This window comes from Macrobrachium nipponense, chromosome 11 (genome assembly GCF_015104395.2).
Source record: "Macrobrachium nipponense isolate FS-2020 chromosome 11, ASM1510439v2, whole genome shotgun sequence".
In the NCBI taxonomy this organism is placed as follows: Eukaryota; Metazoa; Arthropoda; class Malacostraca; order Decapoda; family Palaemonidae; genus Macrobrachium; species Macrobrachium nipponense.
Window position 1 is genome coordinate 41,570,481 of NC_061087.1, and position 24,647 is coordinate 41,595,127.

The 24,647-nt window shown below is 37.5% G+C and overlaps 1 protein-coding gene across 1 annotated transcript in view; it reads left to right on the forward strand.

Annotated features, from left to right (window-relative positions):
* LOC135208572 (N-acetylgalactosaminyltransferase 7-like) overlaps positions 1 to 24,647 on the forward strand; it is a gene marked incomplete in the record, with an annotated part of 305,399 nt that overhangs the window by 35,351 nt on the left and 245,401 nt on the right. The window contains 1 exon segment of the mRNA XM_064240908.1: positions 11,255 to 11,431. Coding sequence (XP_064096978.1) covers positions 11,255 to 11,431 — 177 coding nt within the window.

The following is a 24,647-nucleotide window of genomic DNA, read 5'->3' on the forward strand; positions in this document are numbered from 1 at the left end:
TATTTTGACCTTTAAATACTGGAGTTAACAGTTAGACTTTTGTGTGTCAACCCTTGTGAATGTGATGACTGCAATTGTCAGCATCTATAAACAAATTTCTGCTCACTGCATTTTGTCTTTTTGAGTTAATATTCTTCATGTTTTCCATTTCTAAATGTAGTACCATAAAAAAAGATTAATTTACAGGAAGTAATGAAAAATTAATTTACAGTAAGCATTAAAAGAAAATACTTTTCATGCCAAATGCTGTCAGAATTAGATATGCCTTAGAGGAGTTTTCAGGAAGACCACCTTTCAAACCTCAAATTCAAAGGATTATGACAAGAAATCAAAGCTTTTCCTCCCAGCATTATTTTCATAAGCTCCAGTGTCTCATGCTATTGCTGATTTTCTATGAAATCCACATAATTTTCTCATATTGAAAACAGTGAACACTCAGAAAACATTTTAATATCAGGACAGCCTGAATCCATTGGTTGGTTAAAAGATCATCATCCATCAGTCATTGTTATTTGTCTTATTTCTAACACAGTGAACAGAATCCAAATACTGGATAAAAAAAATTATGAACAACTTTCAAGGGTTTATGTGCAACTACAGAGTAGGGAGGTTACTCTGCTGGCAAAGACTAATGAGGAATGGATGTTGATATACTTAAAGCAGCAGGAGCCAAATTACAGTATCAAGGAACTGAATGAGTTTTGGAAATACCTGAACCTTGAGGATTAATTAATATCAGAATAGTAGAAGCATTAGATAAAGTTACCCCCGAGATGGTAAATTATTTACAGGGAAATCGTAGATGAATTGTGCAGTAAGCATTGGTGAAGTAGAGGAAAAAATTTATCATGGAAGATCCTCTGAAAGGTTCTGTAGTACATCAGCTTAACCATCATGCTGAAGGAGAGTTTCATGAGCTTCAATTCACTGAAATATTATTTCATTGAAAAGTTCCCCGACATTGACAAAATCCCATCAGCAGGAGTATTGATTTAGAAAATGAATGCTGCAGGACAGTAGATCATACCTGTCTTTGAACCTTCATCACCATATCTTGAGCCATCATTTTCACCACCACAGAGCAGAATATCATTATAAAAGAGATATAAATACAATCAGTGTAAATAAATGGAAAAATATATGGAATGAGAAACCTATAAATAATTAATTGAAAGAAATTAAATAGTGTGTTGAAAAATGGAGTTCATCCTATCAGAGAGAGAGAGAGACACACACAAGGAATTCTGACGTGTTTTCGAATAGACCATACTCGTTTGACACACAGACATTTAATGCACAATCCACTTAGCCCTCCTCTCGAATGCTGAGAATGTAAAGTTAATAACAGTCAAAAGTGTGTTTTATGACTGTCCATAATATAACCAGCAGCAATGGTCAAACTTAGGAAGTAGTATATCATTGGGGGAAATTTAGTTAGAATCTACATTTTCAATCCTTCCAGTTTTAACTTTCATGAGGAAGTGTAATTTAACAGACAAAATATAAATGTAAATAAATAATGAAAATACTAAAGTTCATAGGCATTTAATAAATAAAAAAAATGACATTTTAAAATATTTAATTTATTCTGAACTTTAATGGATTTTTTTATTTTGTATGTATGAAAACAAGCAAATGTATTTAATGTATACGTACATTCCAATGTAAAAGCACATACTGTATATGTACAGTTGTTTCTTTTAAATTTAATTTTCATTCATTCATCATCACAAGAATGACCTCTTTGATCTCAGTTCTTGGGTATTTCATCCTAATCCTTCAGGTCAGCAACTTTGAGAGCTGCTAGTCCCTTGGGGATTTTGTTGACAATGACCCAGATGAATTATGTACTTCTTTGTCACGTCAGAGCACTGCGTAGTTATCTAAAATGGCCTCGACACCTTAGACCGGGATGCCAGTCTTTTTGTTAGCACAGGCCAGGTTAAGAAAGAAGTGTCCAAAAATACCATTTCATTTTGGTCACAGAAGGTGGTTAACCATGGTTGCTACTCGTCAGCTTCTACTGCCAATACAGTCGACTTCCCGTATTCATGGGGAGTAGGGACCACATCCCCCCACAATTACTGAAAATCTGTGATATATTGGAACCCCCTCTAAAAAGACTTTTATATTTTGTAACTGCCTATTTCAAGCCATTCAACATCTAGGAAAGCTGGTAATATGCTCATTCCAGCAATAGCTCTCTCTCTCTCTCTCTCTCTCTCTCTCTCTCTCTCTCTCTCTCTCTCTCTCTCTCTCTCTCTCTCTCTCTCTCTCTCTCTCTCTCTCTCCTTCCTCTCCCCTCCCATGAAGACATGCTATTGGCTAAGAGTTGGAAATAGCCAATGGCAAAACTTGTAACATGATGCTTTGGTATCCGTCACTAGTGTTAATTTTTTTCTCCTTGCTTCTGCTCCTGCTTTGTTGGCAGCATGTCCCACTAAACCTTGGAACCCCTCCAGATAAATGGTAGCTTATACTTCATGCAGATCTCTCTCTCTCTCTCTCTCTCTCTCTCTCTCTCTGTTATTGGCAAGGTCAGAAGTAGCAAATCACACACTGCAAGGTATAAATAAAGGATAGTTACCTCAGTGGTGATTGGCTTGTGACATGCTATTGGTTGTGAGGATTAGAAGAGCCAATCACAAGGGAGGATTTAGTGCTGCTAGTTGGTAATTGGCTTAAAGCTCCAATGTATCTTTAGGGAGTTTCACCTCTCATTAAGAGATTTTAATTTAATATTTAATTGATATTTTGTTCATGAAACTTACCTGACAGATATATATATAGCTGTATTTTCTGAAGTCCGACAGAATTTAAAAATTCGCGGCACACGCAGTGGGCGGCCAGGTGGTAGTACCCATTCCCGCCGTGGGAGGCGGATATCAGGAACTATTCCCATTTTCTATTCATATTTTTTCTGTCGCCGGTCGGTAAACAACTGTTTACAGACCTCCGCCTAGGATTTTGAAAACTTCATTAGCCGCTTAAGTATCCTAATTATTCTTTCGATTATTAACTTGGATTTGTGGCTAGGCCTACGCTATCGTAAATTTTTTCATTGCATTTGATGTCTGAAGCTAGTTAGCCTAGTTTCAGACTTTGTTGTCTGCATGGTAAGGTGAGGCTACCGGAACTTTCGGTAGACACTCGCTTAGTATATATGACGTTTACATGTTTTCTTTGCATAAGTTCAATGTAATTAGTGTAATGTGTGCTGATTACGGAAGAAGGAGGATTCATGTACGCATTTTAGAGCGTGTTAGAATCAGGAGTTTTCCTCCACAGTAAACAGAAGTTAGAAATAATGAACCTTCTAACCTCCTGTAGATTTTATTTTGCCTAACCCTGTGGTATGGCTTACGGGCCTAGAAGAAGTGTCTGCTAGAGGATTACATCAAGTAATCTTAGACTAAAGTGCTCGCTCTCCAATCAGTGTTTGTGAAGTGTAGTGGCCCTTGTGTTTGTGGAGGTGGGGGCGTCAGATCGGCCCAAATAATGCCTCTAGGCCCACCCTGGACCTCTGTCGGACTCCCAGGACTCAGGGAGAGGGCATGGTCGAAAGCCGCAAGAGGGTTACGGGGGCTCCCCACCGATCTGGCGTCCCTTCGGCAGAACCTGTTGACGCTTCCCAGGCTGCTAAAGATCGTGCACGTGCACGAATCTTGAAGGATTGCTTCTCGTCCTCCGAGGCGTCCTCCCCGCGCAAGGGTTGGAGCTCTCGGAAGGACTCGTGCCCTCTAAGAAGCTTTAGAGAAGAGGACGCTTCACGTCCTCTCTCTCGTTAGGAGGGAACGTCAGATCGGCCCCATAACGCCTCTAGGCCTAGACCTCTGTCGGACTCCCAGGAAACCAGGGAGAGGGCATGTCAAAAGCCGAAGGAGGGTTACGGGTTTTTCATGCTGATCTGGCTTCCTTTCGGCAGGTCCTGTTGTCGCTTCCCAGGCTGCCGAAGATCGAGCACGTGCACGAATCTTGAAGGTTTGCTTCTCGTCCTCCGAGGCGTTCTCCCCGCACAGGGGTTGGAGTTCTCGGAAGGACTCGCGCCCCCTAAAGAAGCTTTAGAGAAGAGGACGCTTCACGTCCTCTCTCTCGTCACGAGAGGATGAAAGAGTAAAGAGACCACATTTTCCCTTTTAGAAGAATATGCACATGGCTTTTTTCCTAACGGGACATTTAAGGAGGCTCATTCATCTTGCCAGAAGAGTGATTTGAGCCTCCTGCGAGTGAACGCTCATGTATACATCATGTATACATCATTTATACATTATTAAGGAGGCTCATTCATCTTGCCAGAAGAGTGATTTGAGCCTCCTGCGAGTGAACGCTCATGTATACATCATTTATACATTATTAAGGAGGCTCATTCATCTTGCCAGAAGAGTGATTTGAGCCTCCTGCGAGTGAACGCTCATGAAGTTAGAGCTGTTTCAACCTCGCTAGCATTCCAAAAGAATTTGGTAATCAAGGACATTCTTGATTCCACCTTTTGGAGGAGCAACTCGGTATTCGTCTCCTCTCCTCATGGCGCTCCGTATACGTTATGTAACGTTCGCTTTACTTCGAAAAAGCAAGCTGATAAGTTTGACGGCCGGCAAGCTGCTTTGCACAGTCAAACAACTTATGTCTCTGGTCGGCATAAGAAGGGCAATTTAGACGTGAGGAAGCTTTTGGAGGTGCTCGACGTCCTATAAGTAGAGACATTCTCCAGGACGCTCGGCAAGCACCTTGCGGAAGACGAAAGCCATACGTCTTCCTTTAGTGTTCACACTCTTCAGGAGCAGCGTGCGGCTCTCCATGGAGACTCGCATGAGGACGTCCCTTAAAAATATTCAACGTCATACGCAAAACGCGGTTCGTCATAACATTGAGATGTTGGCAAGGTCGCTCGCAGGACGCCTCTTGGCGGGCCTTGCATGCATCAAGGCGCTCAACGAGTTCCTCTCTGAAACGTCGTTCAGAAGACTTGGTGTTCTCTGCTCAGACACGCTCGTAGCTAAGCAGGACGTTTTTTGAGGACGCTCAGCAGGACACTTTTGAGGACGCTCGGCAGGACGCTGTCCAGGACGCTCAGCAGGACGCTCAGCAGGACGCTTATGAGGACGCTTTTGTGGACATTCGCCAGGACGCTTCGGTGGAAGCTCGGCAGGACGCTTTGCGAGAGAAAAGACTTGTGAAGGCGTCTTATTTGCTGTTGAGGACATTTCTTTACAGAAATTTTTAAAAAAGGATTCGGAGTTAGCGGAGAGACATACCCGAATTTTTTCTTCGATCCCTCTTTCCTCTTCATCGATTTCTTTGAGAATCGGGAAGATTATATACTCGGATTCCTGGGTGACTTTCGGTCATGTTAAAGGGTTTTCCCCTATTAGCAAAGTGCTAATAGTTTTGTCAAGTCAGGACGTTTTCCCCATTGTCATTTAAGTGGGGGACCCCTCATAAATGGGGTAGTTCTCATTGACATAGATTTTAACGTTTTTATCGTTTAAGCGGATAAACTCATTAACAAATTTCGGAAGAGCTCTCATTCATTTTCAGAGGCTCATCCGGGGACGTAAGAAAAAGACTTGTAGACTAGATCCAGGAAGTTTCTTATGTCCAATATCATAAGAACTTGAACGGTCCTTTTCGATCCTCGGTTCTCTTGATGATCTCTATTCGAATATTACTCCCTTTTCTTGGCAAAAGAGTCTTGGCAAAGAGTCAAGGAGTTCTTTTAAAAAGTCTCATTCATTAGAACGTGGACAGTCGGTTTCCCTTTCTTTCTCTCTTCCTCGTCGAGGAAAGAGTAGTAGAGAATTTGATGTTCAAATTACTACAATACTTATGTAGTTTATCTTTGCGTCATTTTGCTAACGCATGGGTCAAGTCATTTACGCATATCGTATTTACCTCTGCGGAGTAGAAGCCGAAAGAACTGTTTGTTCTAATGTATTTATTTGACACTCCCTTCAACCTTCCAAGAGTTTTCGGAGTAAGAAACAACTCTTCAGGTATTGTTACGACAACACCAACTCAGCTTCTGTATTTAGCGAATTCTGTTTCGTTTAAATAGGCCTGCTTGAGAGTTCCTTTTGCTCGATAATATCAATACCTAATCCTTCGTAAAGGGAGTAGCTGGCAACTCAGGCAGTTAGTATTCTGTTCACCATTGAAGCTTTCCTTCGAGGAAGACTTCTCCTCACTCTCTTTGATAGAGGATCGAAGGTGGTCGATCTCCAATCCTTATTTTGTTTTCTTGAAGAAAGAAGTTAGGATGGAGATCGTTGTTCAGAATCCTATAAATAATACTACGTATATTAACCTCGCGACATGATTCTACTAAGCAGTTGAATTGTCCGAGGGGTAGGCGCGATATCCTAGTTTTTCTACGGATTGCGACTTAGACGAGAAGTATTCTAATTGAACTGCAACTCGGGGTTGCCTGCAACCTCCCAGGAGTTTTGTTTCAATTTTATATACTTATGGTTTTGTCACGACAACACCATTTCAACTTTTATATTTACCGAAATTCGTTTCGCCTAAATATAATTGCTCGAGCATATCTTTTATGCTCGGTGGTTCTAGCCGACGCATTCTTTTGTGGAATGGAATGGATTACCTGGCAACTCAGGATGACGAGTCAGCGGGAGCTCAGCTCTGCTACTGCGTATTGAACTGCCTGTGCCTGATAGCCGCTCAGTATCAGCTGGGCCTCCGAAGATGCACGGTTGTTTATGTCTCTCTCTCTCCCCTGCTTTGATTGACTACCGAACCATATCTCTGCCCAACAATCTTGGACTTAGGTCTCTGATTAAAGGGATTCTTGCAATTATGAAGGACCATCTACTGCTTGTGACGATAGATTCCATCGCCTTCGATATTGCGAGAATTTTCAACAGAGATATCTTAGAACTTATTCATTTTACTGTTTACCGCACTGTAACAGAAGTCTGTACAAGTCTCCCGCTGCATCGCACTGATAATGCGAATGATTTTGCAGACATCTGAGTTTGTCTTTAAAATATCTCATATTCGTAGGTGTACAATTGTTCATTGTTCATCCCGAATTAACAGATATGTCATAAAGACATCGCCTACTCTCCGACCTGACAGCTCTACTTCCAAATGTTCAGCCCATGAGAAGCAGTTCTTCAGGCGGCTTTCCCCTGTGTTTTCATTACTGAAGAACGCTCCGCTTTCATTGCAACTATGACTTCTCACCGGACAGCAATGAAATAGCGGTTAGCGTTTTCAGTCATTTGTAAGCACAGGTTCAGAATCTTGAGAATCCTTCTCTCGATTCGTCGGTGAAGACGTAGGTTGCATTCAATATCTACCTTCGTCTTCAACGGTACATAGCGATAAGATCTTCAAGAGATGGCAGTCTCTTGGCCAAGGCAACGCAGTGCTGCCTATTTTCAGTGTTCAATCGGAGGAGGCCGTTTCTGGAGTAAGTGAAGGGGAAATGACTATTCCTCCAACTCGACTCTGTGAATTTCCTTATGGTTCTATCTTTCCGTCTGAAGTATGAGATAAGCTAGAAGTCCTAACTATTGTAGAATATGCAAATATGTTGTTGACGGCCTCTAGGCTCAGAGATTCGGTTCTGTCAAACAACAAAGCTTCACGATCTTTGAGGTCTGTGGAGATCTTGAAATTCTCTGGATCAAAGGTTCCGGCATGGAACTTAGACGTAGTCTGAGTTTCTGATGCCAAAAGCATTTCGAACCTATCCTTTCTGCGAACTTAATACACGTGACCAGAAAGGCTAATATTCTAACCGCTCTAGCCACGGCAAGAGGGTTAGTGAGGTTTTAGCCATCATCAGAGGTTTTGGCTTTAAAGGACATAATGCGTCTGTCCTCTAAGCCTTCCGTTCTTGATAAGAACGAAAACCTGTCTAACCCTTGACCCGAAGGCTTGGAGACCAAGGGTATGGCACAAATTATTGGGCAAGGGCATTAGAGTCCTGTGCCCTGTAGGGTCTCTCAAGTTTTATCTTGATAAAACTATAGAAAGTCAAGGTCAACAGACAATCTGCGGTCTCCGTAAAAAGACCAGACTGGTTCATGTCCAAGAACACCCTGGCATTATAGCAAGGAGTTATTCTTTTAAGATAGATCTCATTCATTATGTTGGCATTAAAGATTGAGATTTTTTCTTAATATGAATGCTCAAGAGGTGAGGGCGCGGCCTCGGAAGCATTTCAAACAGAAGCATGACACTCAGTAACATCCGAGTGCCACGCTTTAGCGAAGCAACTCTGTGTTCGCTTCACACTCCCGACGGGATGTGAAGACGACATTTGAGATCTGTAAGTCGCTTAGACCATGACATTTCCGTAGATATTATTATTGGGGGGCAGGAAGGCAATACAATTCCTATCCTATAGGATAGGTGTGCTTTTAACTTTGAAGGGTTGGTCGCTTGAGGCGCGTTCCTTTTCTTTAGCCTAGAAGTTATGGAACTAACTTTGATAGGTTAGGTCAGGTGGTGGTTTTAGCTTCGGTGCCCTCAGAAGTATGGTCATATGGTCTAGTCACATTGTGGTCACGCCCCCGTTGACAGATCATCTAGAGCGCACCAGCATTACAGGTCTCTACCCTCGCTGGCAACTCTAGTAAACGCGAAGCAGACTTTGTGACAGTAATCACGAAGTCGGCTATGCTAACATGTTGGAGGAACCAAGATGTATATCATCTACTTAATTTAGTTTCCCAAAAAAATCCTATTCTGTCTCTTCCCACCATCCGAAGGTGGATTCAGCTATATATATATCTGTCAGGTAAGTTTCATGAACAAAATGTTATTGTTATAATACAATTAAGTTTGTTCATACTTACCTGGCAGATATATATAATTAAAGTGCCCACCCTCCTCCCCTCAGGAGACAGTGGCACTGATAAAATAGGAATAGAAAATGGGAATAGTTCCTGATATCCGCCTCCCACGGCGGGAATGGGTACTACCACCTGGCCGCCCACTGCGTGTGCCGCGAATTTTTAAATTCTGTCGACTTCAAAAATACAGCTATATATATATCTGCCAGGTAAGTATGAACAAACTTAATTGTATTATAACAATAACATTTTGCTGTTTTTGCCTTCAATATTAATATATTAGAAATTATTAAATAAATTATTAATCATATTATTATTATTATTATTAATAGGGGTTAGTTTTTCCAGACCTCTGAGTCTCAAGTAGACTCTTCTCGGGCTGGTTTATTAATCATACAGAAAACATACAATCATGCAGAAAACATACATGTTACTTTGCATGAAAGTTCTGTCTTATCTCAGTGAGAGAGAGAGAGAGAGAGAAACAAAAATAGTATAACTCATGCACCATTGACAGTACATACGTGTAAAGTAATAAGCTACAGGCTTTATTATCATTGGCTACTTCCCACTTCCTCAACCAATTGCATTTTGCCATGGAAAAAAGGGGGGGGGGGGGGGGGAAAAAGGGGGGGGGGGGGGGGGAAGGTTAGCATCATATTTTTTTTTATATAGTACATATGTATTAGGATGATGATAAATCAATGTTAAGGGATTTTATCTTAACGCTTGATTGATATTTGGCTGTTTATATTGATATCAATGTTTGTAAATTAGTAAATTCATTCTTTTAACATAAAAATGTATTTATTCTCAAAAATTAAATGAAAATACAGTAATTAGTGAATATTGCTTAATGAAAAAATCTGCAAAGTAGTGAATTTCCCCACAGTATTTTTAGTATTGAATCTGTGATTGCTGGACCGCTATCTAGCGGGGGTCCACTGTACTGTGCACGCAAGAGCACACAACACTAGAGGACTAACCCCCTCCTTGGTACTCAAGAAGGATTTTTCTGTTCATAGGATTTTGAGTGCTGGTTCTTGGCTTTGCCAAACCACCTTCACTTCCTTCTGCGTTAGGGTCGTTGCCCACAGGTCCTTAGACGCTTTTTCCTTGGGTCCGGTGCTGGTTGCTCAACAAGTTTGTATAGCTCATCCAGTGCCCCTAGTGGGATAGTTTGTATCTTGCCAAAGATGATGGTATGAAAGTGAGAATGATTGAGGTGGCCGATCTCTTCTTGCCCTCTTTTTCCCATTCTTCTCTTCCTATGGGGGCTAAGAGGGACCCATCGTACACTGGAACTGGCCGGATACAGGTGAGTGAAGTAGCCTTACTGTTAGAGTATTTTATATTCTATGCAAATATACATTTTAGTACCAAACCCTTCATATCTCTAGCAAGGGGAGAGAGGAATGATAACAAACCTGTATAGAAGGCTACCTTAGTGTATCTGAAGAGATATAGCTCTTTAACTTCCTCCTATGCAAGGATTCTCTTCACTGTATTTTATCCCAGTGGTCTGAATGTTAGATACACTTCAATCTAACAGCTCAGAGGATTGGGTCTCCTGCCTCCTGTGAATTCTCTTATCCAAGAAGTGTGACCAGGTGTGCCAAACCTCCAGTCTTTCAGGGTTCTCTTACCTCCCACTAAGAGTGAGTCTATCCTAATATGAAGACACAGGTTTGTTCTGCATTTGAACAAATGACAAATTTTAAATTAATTTGTATTTTTCATAGCTAATAAACCTGTGGTCTTAACATTGACGGCCCACCTCTAGAAAAACTAATATGTCATAGGGTTGAGAATTGGTCGCTGTCCTCTCCCTACCTCATCTATGTGACATGCTAGATGCCACCAGTTCCTTGCATAAACAGTTCTTATTGTTTTTTACCGGTTTATAGCTGGTGCCAGAAGATTGATCCTAATGTTAAGACCACAGGTTTGTTAGCCTTGAAAAATGCAAATTAATATAAAATTTGTCCTTTTATAATGTTATAGATAACTTTTGGCCATTTTGTATATCAATATATCTACGTAATGTGAAACAAAAGACAAAATATTATCAGAGTCATTTTGTTAGTAAGAATATTGTATTACCCTTTTTATTCTGTGACTGCTGTGATGTTGTTCTTGTTAAACTAGTGTGGGTGTTGGATGCTTTTATCACTAATGGTACTGAATAACCTTGGTATTCCAAGAACTTATTAGGAAAATAGAGAGAATTTATAGTAATCCTTTAGTTAAATATATTGGTTCTTATAGTGCCAATTTATGTTTTGAGTAGCTGAGTAGCCATACCTAATCTTACCCTTCTCTGTAGGGGAATTCAAAGCTAATGGAAGCTTTTGAAGAGTTGTGTAATTTTATAAATGTATTGAACTGCATATTCATTGATACTTATACATATTCTCTCTTCTTTATACCAGGAGTACTATGACTGTACCTGTAATTGATGGTATTGATCATGACACTTTTGAATACCGTCCTGTGTATGGTGCCGGCAGCAACTTCCGAGGTATATTTGAGTGGGGAATGCTCTACAAGGAAACAGAATTACCACAAGAAATAGAACGTCAGAGACAACACAAAAGTGAACCATACAAGTAAGAGTTTTGTAAAATCTTGATGATAGGTTTTGAATGCATTTGACATGAAAGAAAAAAAAATTATATGACTCATAGTAACACATTTTTGTGAGCTTTTGTGCATTTAGTATTTAAAAAAAGACAGTACGATTTACAACGTATGGGACTCGAGTTACCCTGTTTGATGGCATATCAAAATATATAGCTACAGAAAAATTTGGTCAAAGCAAGTAAACAGGAGAAAGCAAGTAACCAGGAGAGCAGGAAAATCTTTTTAATTATAATTACACTAATTTTCAGTGGAAAACAGTTTAGGTACTGCAGAAAAAAATTTATGTATATCACTCCCCTTCATCTCTGCTTCCAGTGGATAACTAATAGTACAGAACTGAGGTGACAATGAATTCATGAGGACAGTACAAATAGTTGCCGACCCATGACCTGTGCAACTTATTACCACCCACTCTTATGACTAAAGTTTTAACAAAAACTTAAAAGGACAATACGTTAAACTCAACTTCTATTTGAGGGATACGTTTCTTATGATGTGCATAAGTATATCATATTTTTAACATAAGAATTAATGGTAATAATAGGGTTAATGATCTGAGGCTGTAGTAAACTATATATATTTTTTTAAAGTTCTGATAAGAAATAGTGTTCATGGAACATCACTTCCAGTGGCTCCCTTTCTGACTTGTCCTGTTGGTTCAGGCGATAACTCCACATTTCCCCATATGAACAAATACACAATTTATTGTATGTTATTATAAAATGCGAACATTGTGATCATGTGCCATTTACATGCTGGTGGTAATAATAGTTGTCTCAAAATGATCAAACATCATCATTGCCAAGTGTCACCAAATGATAGTTGAGTGTTACTGACATCCTCATTCTTATTAGTTGCCAAGTAAAATATAGCTCAGAGCAATATTTTTGTAAATTAACAAAACTTGGTTAAAATGCAGCTTACCATATTTTATAAATGAAGTAAACTAAGTGAAGTAAAGTTGTTGCAATTTCATCATTTCAGATGTTGCTTTTGCCAATTCCTAATTATTTAGTTTTGCATCTCGCACATTTATTTGTGTCATTTGCCAAGAGAGTTGAGAATTAACATGTTTAAAACAATTTATATTACAGTCTATTCCCCAAGTATCTGAAACTCCTATGCTCAGATTCAGGAATACTTCAAAAAGTGTAAACGTATGCATGCGAACCTATTTGAAAGTGATACAAAAAGCCAGACTTTATTATGTGACCTTTTGTTGATAAAATGATAACATTAATTTGAATCAAATGTAACAATACATATAGGCATCATAAATATCAAAATGATGTACAGTGTGTGTGTACGTTTGTTGATCTTGTCTGAGAGTGCATTCAGATAATGATAATTAAATCACAACACCTTCATTCTTTCACCCAGTTGATCTTGTCTGAGAGTGCATTAAGATAATGATAACTAAATCACACACACCTTCATTCATTCACCCTAATAACTGTAAATAACTAATATGTTAAGAAACAATATTATAAACATACTACTAGTACTATTCATTTTACAGAAATCTGTTTGTGGTGTGTGTGTCATGCATTTGCATCTTTGTATCTAGTTAGGGTTAAATACAAGAGCAAGACTTAAAGAATACTAGAATTGCTGATATGTCAATTAACCCTTAAACGCCGAAGCGGTAGAATAAAAATTGTCTCCCGTGTGCCGGAGGTGTTTCGGAGTGAGCGCGGAAGCGGAAAAAATATATTTTTCAAAAAATCACAGCGCGCTTAGTTTTCAAGATTAAGAGTTCATTTTTGGCTCCTTTTTTTGTCATTGCCTGAAGTTTAGTATGCAACCATCAGAAATGAAAAAATTATCATTATCATATATAAATAATGCGATATATGATAGCGCAAAAACGAAATTTCATATATATTTGTATTCAAATCGCGCTGTGCGCAAAACGGTTTAAGGTAACAAGTTACTTTTTTTCGTTGTAATGTACACTAAATTGCGATCATTTTGGTATACAACACATTGTAAAATGATAAAAGCAACACAGAGAAAATATTATCACAAAATAAAGCATGAATTCGTAACGCACGGACATAAACAATTATTTTTTTCAAAAATTCACCATAAATCTAAATATTGTCCTAGAGACTTCCAATTTCTTTCAAAATGAAGACAAATGATTGAATATTACTATACTGTAAGAGTATTAGCTTACAATTGCAGTTTTCGACCATATCTGACGAGTTAAAGTTGACCGAATCAAATTTTTTTATATATTTTTTTTTATATTCAATTATTTCAGAAATAAGAAAAGCTACAACCTTCAAATATTTTTCGTTTTATTCTACATGAAATTGCGCACATTTTCATATATAAAACTCTATGAAATGCTTAATATGAAACGGAGCAAATATTCCGAGAATGGGACGTACGCATTTCGGAGATTTGTGGCGGAGAATCCGCGCGCAGAGGGAAGGAAAGATTTTTTTTTTAAATTCACCATAAATCTAAATATTGTGCTAGAGACTTCGAATTTGTTTCAAGATGAAGATAAATGACTGAATATTACTAGACTGTAAGAGTTTTAGCTTACAATTGCGTTTTTCGACCATTTCGGTAGAGTCAAAGTTGACCGAACGTGGTTTTTTTTCTATTTATCGTGATTTATATGCAAATATTTCAAAAATGAGAAAAGCTACAACCTTCAATTATTTGTTGTTGTATTCTACATAAAATTGCACACATTTTCATATATAAAACTTTATGTAACGGCTGATTTAAAATGGTGCGAACATTACCACAATCGCACGTATAATTTTTTCGGAAGAGTTACCGCGCGGACGTAAAGAAAATGTTATTTTTTTCATAAATTCACCACAAATCGAAATATTGTGCTAGAGACTTCCAATTTGTTGCAAAATGAAGTTAAATGATTGAATATTACTAGAATATAAGCGTTTTAGTTTACAATTGCGTTTTTCGACCATTTCGGTAGAGTCAAAGTTGACCGAAGGTTGAAAATTTGTCACTTATCATTTTTTATATGAAATATTTCAAAATTAATAAAAGCTACAACCATGGGTTGTTTTTAGGTGTATTGTGCATGAAATTGCGCACATTTACATATATAAAACTTTATGTAACAGCTAATTTTAAAATGGTGCAAACATTACCACAATCGCATGTATGATTTTTTTCGGAAGAGTTACCGCGCAGACGTAAGGAAAAAGTTTTTTCATAAATTCACCATAAATCAAAATATTGTGCTAGAGACTTCCAATTAGTTGCAAAATGAAGGTAAATGGTTGAATATTACTAAAATATAAGATTTTTAGCTTACAATTGCATTTTTCAAGAGTTTTCGACTGGTAGGCCTAAAAGTATTTTTCCGCAAATTTTTATAAAAACTTTTATATGTCGACGTAAAATACGTCCAGTTGGCACCCGAGAGACAAAAAATGTCGACGTAAAATACGACCAGTTGTCACCCGAGAGACAAAAAATGTTGACGTAAAATACGTCCAGTCGGCGTTTAAGGGTTAAAAAATAACTTGTTGCAGCAATACATACGGGTTTAATGGAACTAAAACTACCCTACGTTTGGGTATTTGTGTTTTGTGCGAATGAATAGTTTGTTTCAGAAATGAGGGGTACACAATGATATATCAACAACCTAAATTCACCTCTTTTATAAGAATACAGTTGTATCAAATCAAGTTTGGGATTAGTGATTTGATATTAATGTAAATGTACTTTACTATATATATGGAAACAGCCTCAAATAGCACCAAAACAGCTTGCATCAAAATGACCATCCATTCTCATATCTATCAACAGAGCCTGAGGACTCTCTCTCTCTCTCTCTCTCTCTCTCTCTCTCTCTCTCTCTCTCTCTCTCTCTCTCTCTCTCTCTCTCTCTCTCCAACTACATGCTATGGGGTCATTATTACCAAGGACTTAAAATCCACAGAACAGCGCATAAAGGCCTGTCCAGACAAGCAGCCGTGATCGCCAGGGATCGTGGTAGTTGGCCAATTCTGCCGAGCTTACCCGTGGGTGTTGTCCACACAGCAAAGTTGACAAATGGGCGGACTTGCTCGACGACAATGCCAGTACACTGTCAAGTGTCGTACAAAAAATATGGCGGCTAGTATTGCTCAGAAAAGGGTGCTGTTGTGCTGCATAATAATTTGCATATGCATAAAGAAAAAGACAAGTGTGTGGTGCAAAGATTGTCTACATAGGAGAGATGTTTATGGGAGCCATAGGTACAATAGTATATAACTACAATATGCCTATGAACATGTTTATAGAAACTACTATATGAGAATGAGTGTAAGTACATTCCATCATGGCCACCGATTCCATACACTCCTAGGCAAAGGTAGTAGGCCACTACATCCTGGAAATAAGATAAAAACATACGACAACAGGCAAAACAACAGAGGCTTGATTGGATGCAAGTGCAACACTGACATTTTTTTAGCAACATACACAGAGAGAGAGAGAGAGAGAGAGAGAGAAGAGTGAGAGAGAGAGAGAGAGAGAGAGATATTATATTTATATATTCATATTGATAAGGCATTTGTTTAAGTTAGTTTGTTTTTTTAAGTAAGGTCCTGTTACTTAATCCTTTGGATTTATATATATATAGTAGAAATATATAGTATATATATATATATATATATATATATATATATATATATATATATATATATATGACTATTATATACATACATACACTACATACATACATACATCATACATACATACATACATACATACATACTATACATACATACAATTGTATATCCTACTTACTTGTAGTGTCTATATATATATATATATATATATATATAATATATATATATATTATATATATATCACTCAAGTACTATCCTACTTACAACCAAGTTTGGTTTCCGACCCACTGGGTGTAAGTCAGAATGGATGTAAGTCGAACCTTAGAAAGTGGCCAACATACTGGGTAGGGTATACTGTACTATCAAACCTTTGCTATATAAAAGTGCCTACTTAGTACTGTATGTAATGTACAATCATTATTTCAATCTTTTTACAATATTGTCTTCTACTAATACATTTTAATCATTTATGTAATAGTATATATTACGTACAATCAGGCATTGAGTTACAATGGGGTTAGGTTCTTGCATGCATGTCAGAAGTCGATTCTTACGTAAATTGGTTTGCAATTCAGTCTACAGTACAGTTAATACCAAATGATGCTGAAGATAGGGCAGGGTAACTCAAACTGATGCTGCCTGAGTGATGAGAGTTCTCATGAGATGGCGCATTGCCAAGTAAACTCAATGGTCAACTGTCTGAAGTAAGGTGTAAGTCGAGTGGTTTGTATGTCAAGCAGGTTGTAAGTCGGATACTAGTTGTGTATATTATATATATATATATATATATATAGTATATATATATATAGATATATATATATATATATATCTTATATATATATATATATATATTATATATATATATATATATAGTATATAAATATATATATATATATATATATATATATACATATATACATATACATACATACATACATACAATATACATACATACATATATACATACATACATACATACATCATACATACATACCATACATACAACATACATACATACATACATACAATACCTACATACTACCGGCAGTCCCCGGGTTACGACGGGGGTTCCGTTCTTGAGACGCGTCGTAAGCCGAAAATCGTCGTAAGCCGGAACGACGCTTGAAATATGTCTTAAACTAATAAAAAGTTATAAAAAACAAACCTTACTTGTAATCCTTTGGTTACACTACATGTTGTTTCCTGTAGTTTTATGTACAACCTGGAGTTATTTTCATAAAAGAATGCTGGTTCTTGAAGGAAAATAAAAACTATTGTAATCCTCTGGTGACACTACATTCTTGAAGTTTTATGTACAACCTGGAGTGATTTTGCCAAATCTTGAGGGCTACAAGAACAGCTGATTACTATTTACGTATCATATAGACTAATTAAAGTAAACGTATCTTTAAATAGGCTTATATATTAGTATCAACAAAACATTTCCTGCTATGAGTCAGAGGCCGTTTAATGAAACGAACACTCTCTGTCCTATCTGTTAGAAAATAAAGTTCGTCAATCCCCGAGACGGTGACCATTGTTGCCAAGGCGTCTCTCTCTCTCTCTCTGATCAAATTACACTGGAACTTTGACATACGATTGCCCTAATATACGAATGTTTTGAGATACAACAGAAAATTTGCGAAAATATAAGCTTTGATATACAACGAAATATTTGAGATACGATTTTGCGATGAGTGTTAGTTGTATAGGCGACCGATAAATGGCGTTCAGTCTGTTTGTTTGTTGGTGCTGCATGTTAACACGTCGTTGTTTAGTTCGTTGTATTTGCGCCTATTTTTTCGTGTTATTTTGTCTATTTTATTATTAACCATGGGTCTCAAAGCTAAAGACAAAGCAGGTGATAAGAAAAAACCCAAGAAAATGATTTCAATGGAAGCAAAACATGAAATTATAGCAAAGCATAAAACCTTCCAAAGGCATCACATTATTTCTAAACTACAAACTGATTAAAATAAAAAAATAAAAATTAGTTTAGCAATGTTATTTCATTTGTGTTTATTACGTAGTTATTAGTGTACATACGTAAATAAAAAGAGAACAAATCGTTCCTGCCACCCTTCCCTACCTCTTCCCCCTGCTGGCCTCACGTCATCTTTCGTTGTGGTAAGTAAAATTCCTTTCTTTTTTTAATTGATTTTATTAACATTTATTACATTTATCATTGCTATGTTATTTTATCATTATGTGTGTTATTACTCGTTTATTTGTGTATAAATTGTGTATATTATATGTAATTTAGCTGTGTTTAGGTGTGGTTTCATACCGCTAGAACGGATTAATACATATTACATTATTTTAAATGGGAAAAAAATGCTTTGAGATACAACTGTTTGATATACGACGATGGTAACGGAACAAATTAAAATTCGTATGTCAAGGTTCCAGTGTACTGGATAATGTCTCTCTTTGGATACTTCGATTTTGCCAAATCTTGAGGGCTACAAGAACAGTTGATTACTATTTACGTATCATATAGATGTTAATTAAAGTAAACGGTATCTTTAAATAGGCTTTGATTATTAATTAGTAATCAACAAAACATTTACTGCCATGAGTCAGAGGCCGTTTAACGAAACGAACACTTCTCTGTCCTTACTCGGAGCGTCGGAAGACGCCTCTCTCTCTCTCTCTCTCTCTCTCTCTCTCTCTCTCTCGGGTCGTCTCTCGTCTCTCTCTCTCTCTCTCCTCTCTCATTGTAATCTAACCAGAAACTTCGTTTTGTTATTATTACTGGAAACAAAGAATGATTTTTTTCATTATTTGTGCTTTTGGACTGTTATATGTAAACTTTGCGCACCGCAAGCTAGTATGTATCATTCGCTCGGAAACTAGTTTCCGCATATGAGGCGTCACTAAAAAAACATAGAAAAAAATACGACATAAAAAGTGTCAAAAATCATCATAACCTCAAAATTTTTGTTGTAATCTAACCAGAAACTTATTTTTATTAATATACTGTGCTAAACTATAAAGGAGTTTATCATAGTATGAGTTTTTTAAAAGCGTCGTTAACTCGGAGCGTCGGAAGCGTCAGCGTCGTAACCTCGGAACAAGCGTCGTAACCCAGGACGGATTTTTCCATTGAATATTTAAGAAAAAGCGTCGTAACCTCGGAACGTCGTAAGCCGGAACCGTCGTAACCCGGGGACCGCCTGTATATATATATATATAATATATATATATATATATATATATATATATATATATATATATATATATATATATAGTATATATATATATATATATATATATATATATATATATAGTATATATATATATATATATATATATATATATATATGTATATATATATATATATATATATATATATATATATATATATATATAGTATATATATATATAGTATATATATATATATATATATATAGTATATATATATATATATATATATATATATATATATATATATATAGTATATATATATATATATATATATATATTGTATTTATATTTCATATTGATAAGGCATTTGCTTATTTTAATTTGTTTATTTAAATAAGGTCCAGTTACCTAGTCCATTGGCTTTTCTTTATTTGCTTGTATACTGAATGCCAATTAAGTCATGCTCAAGTTACAAAGATCTATGATATAACGGTCCTTTTAATTTTTATTTTATGGGACCCTTATTATAACGCAAGTCTGGCAGTGTTGTACCTTCAGTACTTACCTCAGATTACCGCGAACCGACCGGTGATTTCACTCAACACGGGCAAGACCATCTCACTGGTTTGCCCGGTATATGAGCCTGTTGACATGCTTGCCCGCCGATCAGGCCCGCTCATCTAGACATGCCTTAAAAGCTGACAAGAAGGCACAGAAACTAGTGGGATACATATGGAGGCAGTTTGAATACAAAAACAATGAAACAGTGCTACAGCTCTACGCATTAGTAGTTAAACAGTAGTACAGTTTTGGTCACCAACATTAAGAAAGGTCATAAATAGACTAGAAGGGGTCCAAGCAAGAGCCACAAAGTTAATTCCTTCAGACAAATAGGTTACCAAAGACGACTAGAGAGCCTGATTATGTACAGTTGAACCTCTTAAAACTGGCATTCTGTGGTCCGGAAACTCCTGTGGTTCAGCTTGATTTTAAATCAGCCACCATTAGTTTGTTCCGCCGCCACCATGGATGTGCCACGCATTGTTTACAACTTCAAGGCAGCAAAAATTATGCCATATATACTTTGTTTGTATGAAAATAGTTGTTAGTAATGTAAATATGCAAAGTCAGATATGTTTTTGATATTAACCTTGGAAGAATAAATATATTTTTTTTTAATGTTCTACTTGAGAAGGCTTAACCAAGCCAAACCTTTTAACTTTTTATCAAAATAATGAGACATTTGTCGAGCATAAATTCCTTACTCTGTATGTGCTTGAGAGAGTTTTGATAATTTCCTTTATGTAACTGTGTATTTAACTATTCTATATGCCACCCATGAGATTATATGATGCTAGAGGCAAGAAGTGCAAGCATAAATCTTTATCCATGCTAGAAAATCTTTATTTCACTAGCGAATAGTTTATTGTTCATTTTCCTCAAAAGATGGTGCCAGTGTAATTTACGTTTTGATGGCAACAACGACATCCGAATGCAGTTATCGCCGAAATTCATTCATTCATTATTTTTTTCATCTCTCTATCCTCTAAGGTAAAAATAAACTTAGAAACTAATAGCAATAATTGTGAAGCTACAAAATTTTGGATATGAAAGTCACCGATAATAATGTGCAGATTCTGAGAAGTTTAGTACTGTAGTTAGACTTACAATTGGGTAGGCCAACTCAGGAATGTAGGCTAAATGTGTTACAGTACACTATTTTAAAGAAAGTTATACGGTATAAAGTTATAAAGTGATAAACTTAAAATATATGAGTAATAAAATGATAAAAGCAGTGTCAGAACATAGCTAGTAGTAGGCTAAGTCGGAAACTAGGCTATTTTTATATGGTATTACCTAAAGGCTTCATTTTTTAGGGATGTACTTTATATTCTGGGATTTTCTGTGGTCTGGCAGTGGCCTGGTCCCAAGGTTTCCAGATTTAAGACGTTTGACCGTATGACTTAGAAACATACAATTGCTAGGAGAATTAGTTATCAAAGAGAACTAGAGAGCCTGAACATGTATGACTTAGAAACATGATAATTGTCAGGAGAACCATTAGAAACATTCAAAATACTAAAAGGCATAACAAAAGAAGACAGTAAATGAAAACCAAACAACAAGTATGGAGGAAAACTAGAACTGAAGAGATACGACACATCTCATAGACACAATACATCTCATTGTGCAAACTTCTTTACTTGCAAGATATGTGACACATGGAATAAACTGCCACCAGAAGTTATAAACAGCAAGAGTGTGGAAGAGTTTAAAAGAAAGCTAGACAAAATCATTAGAACACTGTGAATGAATAGTAAAACCTGCTCCGAGAGATAAGTGAGCACATGACGTCTCCTCAGATAGACTAGTAAGTCTTTGAGCCATCCTAATCCTTGTAACTCTCTCTCTCTCTCTCTTCTCTCTCTCTCTCTCTCTCTCTCTCTCTCTCTGTGTGTGGCTTATTACAAGTTCTCTTCATATTGTTAAATTTCTTAAAAAAAACTTCTTAAAAATTTATAATATCCTTATGTGTGTCTTAGTAAAGTTGTGAGTGAATACCTTGTCAACATCTAAAAAAATATGCTGCATTTAACATCAAAGAGTAAAGATGCAATAATTTTTATAAAATAAAAAACAGAACTTTAGGAAGTTTTTGCAAATTACTGACTATTAGTGCAATAAAGTACAATGTGTTTACTGAATATAAACAGATTATATATTTTGCCCAGTTTAGTCATAAGAAACTTCTCACTCAAGTAAATTTTGCCAATCAAAATTGGTGTTTTGCACAATGTATCTTCTGAGGATCATAGCTGTTAGTGAGATAAGACTTCTTTGGTACCTGAGAAACAAGTCTACAAGGTCACTCGGCATTACATCTGTGCTCAGGTTATGTCTGCACTTGTGTTTTCTAACAAAATTTTTGTACCCAAAATATTCTCTCTGCATTTCATTTATCGTAGGTATTGCATCGTTGTATACAAGTTTTCTTTACATCTCGAATTTTGTTGCAATTTCATTCTGGCCAGTCATAAGTTTAGTTTGTGTGTCAGTATTTTTCGTGTGTGTTATAGGAAGGGTAGCCTAAGCTATACCATGCATGTTTGTATGTCTGCAGATTTTTTCTGAGCCTATAGAGCACATAAAGTACAGTACTTGCTATACTATATCTATTAATAAATAAGTATCCTAAAGTTCTGTAAGGCAAACATGATTTTAGGACAGAAAAAACAATAGAAAAAATGTAATACAGGGGATATTTATGAATTCTCCTCATAGATATGTGTGCTTTCTCTTGTTGATGGTACCAATTTAGTTTAATATTAATTTTGTTTAATTAGAAAAACATTAAATATTGTATATAATCTTAAGACACATAAAAATACTTGCAAGGACAGCAATATAATAGAAAAATGCAAATAAGCTTTGTCTGCCAAGATGATGTAGCATTTAAAACGGTCCGACTTCTAATTACGCCATGACATGTAGCTGTAGTGATCATATAGTATAGAAAAGGTACTACCTCTAATATGACATTAGTACCTTATACAATAGTCTGCATCATTACAAAATGGTAGATTTATGAACTATCTCATATGGTATAGTGATAGCAAGAGCAGTGACATAGGTAATCTGGTGATAAATAAGCAATTACCTAGCTTAGACTAGGTCATGATTAATCATTTTTCCTAACCAATGTTAAATTAAGCAATTTGAATTACCATGATAAGGCTTGAGTATTTTTAGGATCTTTGGGGGTCACATTTAGAAAGGAGTATTGTGGGGGTGGTAGGCTGGGCCAAGCATTTTGGGAGAGGATGGTGGGAGAGCTGAGTTGGGAGGGCCATTGTCTGCACGGAAGCTTTGACAGCTGTTATTGTCGTTATAAACATCAACATCACTTAATCATTTAGTTTATTGCTTTTGAGTGGATAGGTATTGTAGGGGGTGGGAGGACTGGGAGAGCTAAGGGGAGAAGGTGGGCCAGCCCTAGGAGAGCTGTTAATCAGCTCAGTGGTCTGGTAAAACTAAGATTTTGTACATGAACTTCCCTGCCAGATATATACTTAGCTATAGTCTCCGACGTTCCGACAGAATTTCAAATCTCGCGGCACACGCAACAGGTAGGTCAGGTGGTCTACCTTACCCGCCGCTGGGTGGCGGGCGTATGAACCAATCTATCTCTCCAGCCAGATTTTTTTCTGTCGCTGAAGCGATAACAACTGTTGTCGTTTCATTCCGATATATTCTTCATTTCTCGCTTGCCTGGAGATTGATTTGGACATTTTGGTGACGTATTCGCTCTATTTTGGCTTGGCATACGCTGATTGTGGACCGTTATTGGACTTTGCGCTGGATTTTTCCTGTATAATGTCTGATTTTGATTCTGTTTCCAAAACTCCGGTTTGTTTAGAGTATGTTTTGACCGATGGAGTAAGGTGAGGTTACCGAAAGCTGCGGTTGACCCTCACACTTTCTGTGTTAAATGTAGGGGGAATGAATGTTCGTTTAGTAACCCGTGTCAAGAGTGTGAGGTTTTGAACGAAGATGAATATAAGGCTCTTTCTTCTTATATTAGGAAACTTGAAAGGGATAGGGTACGTAAAGCTTCTTCAAGGAGTTCGAGCAGGTCGAGAATGAGTGAGAATGAAACTAACATTATGTAGTTTTAGAACCTTTCCTCCCAGGTCTCAGCTCCTGCTCCCCGCACCGAAGCCGTAGATTCGTCTTCGTAGGCGGCGGCCTCAAAAGCTTCTGTGTTCTAAGGAAGACAAGAATCTTTGTACTGATCAAGGTAAGAGTGTCAGTGATGATAAGTGCAGTGTACCCAGTGATGTGGAGGGTGCGTCTGACCGGCTCCTTAGTGCCTCCAGGCCTAGACCTCTTCCAGACTCCCAGTTCCAGTGGAGGAGGAAAGTCGAAAGCCGCAGAGGGCTAGGGAGAGCCCCCACGGTCAGGCGTCCCCTCGGCAGATCCTGAAGTTCGCTCCCAGGCTGCCTTGGATCGTAAGAAGAAGAATATTCTTCGTCATCCTCTTCTCCTTCGCCGAAGCGTGGTTGGAGCTCTAAGGAGGCGTCACGCCCGTTGAAGAGGGCTGCGGAGGCTCCCTTCAGTACGTTAGCGTCCAGCCAGAAGACTTTTCTGATGTAGCTTCCTTGCAAGCAAAGAAGCCTAGGAGATCCAGTGATCGCCCTCCTTCTCCCGCTCCTCGCGCTGAGCTTGCTTCGGAAGAAGATCCTGGGGACTCTCCTTCTCGAGTGCTAGCGGGCCTACAAGCTCAGATCACAGCCTTGGCGGACTCCTTGGCATCGAGATCGCGTAGAAGGAAGGATTTGTCTCTCCCTATCAAGAGATCGAGGCGCGTTTTCGTCGGAACGAGCGCCTCTCCTTGTAATCGGCGATCTCCTTCTTTTGAGGATACTTC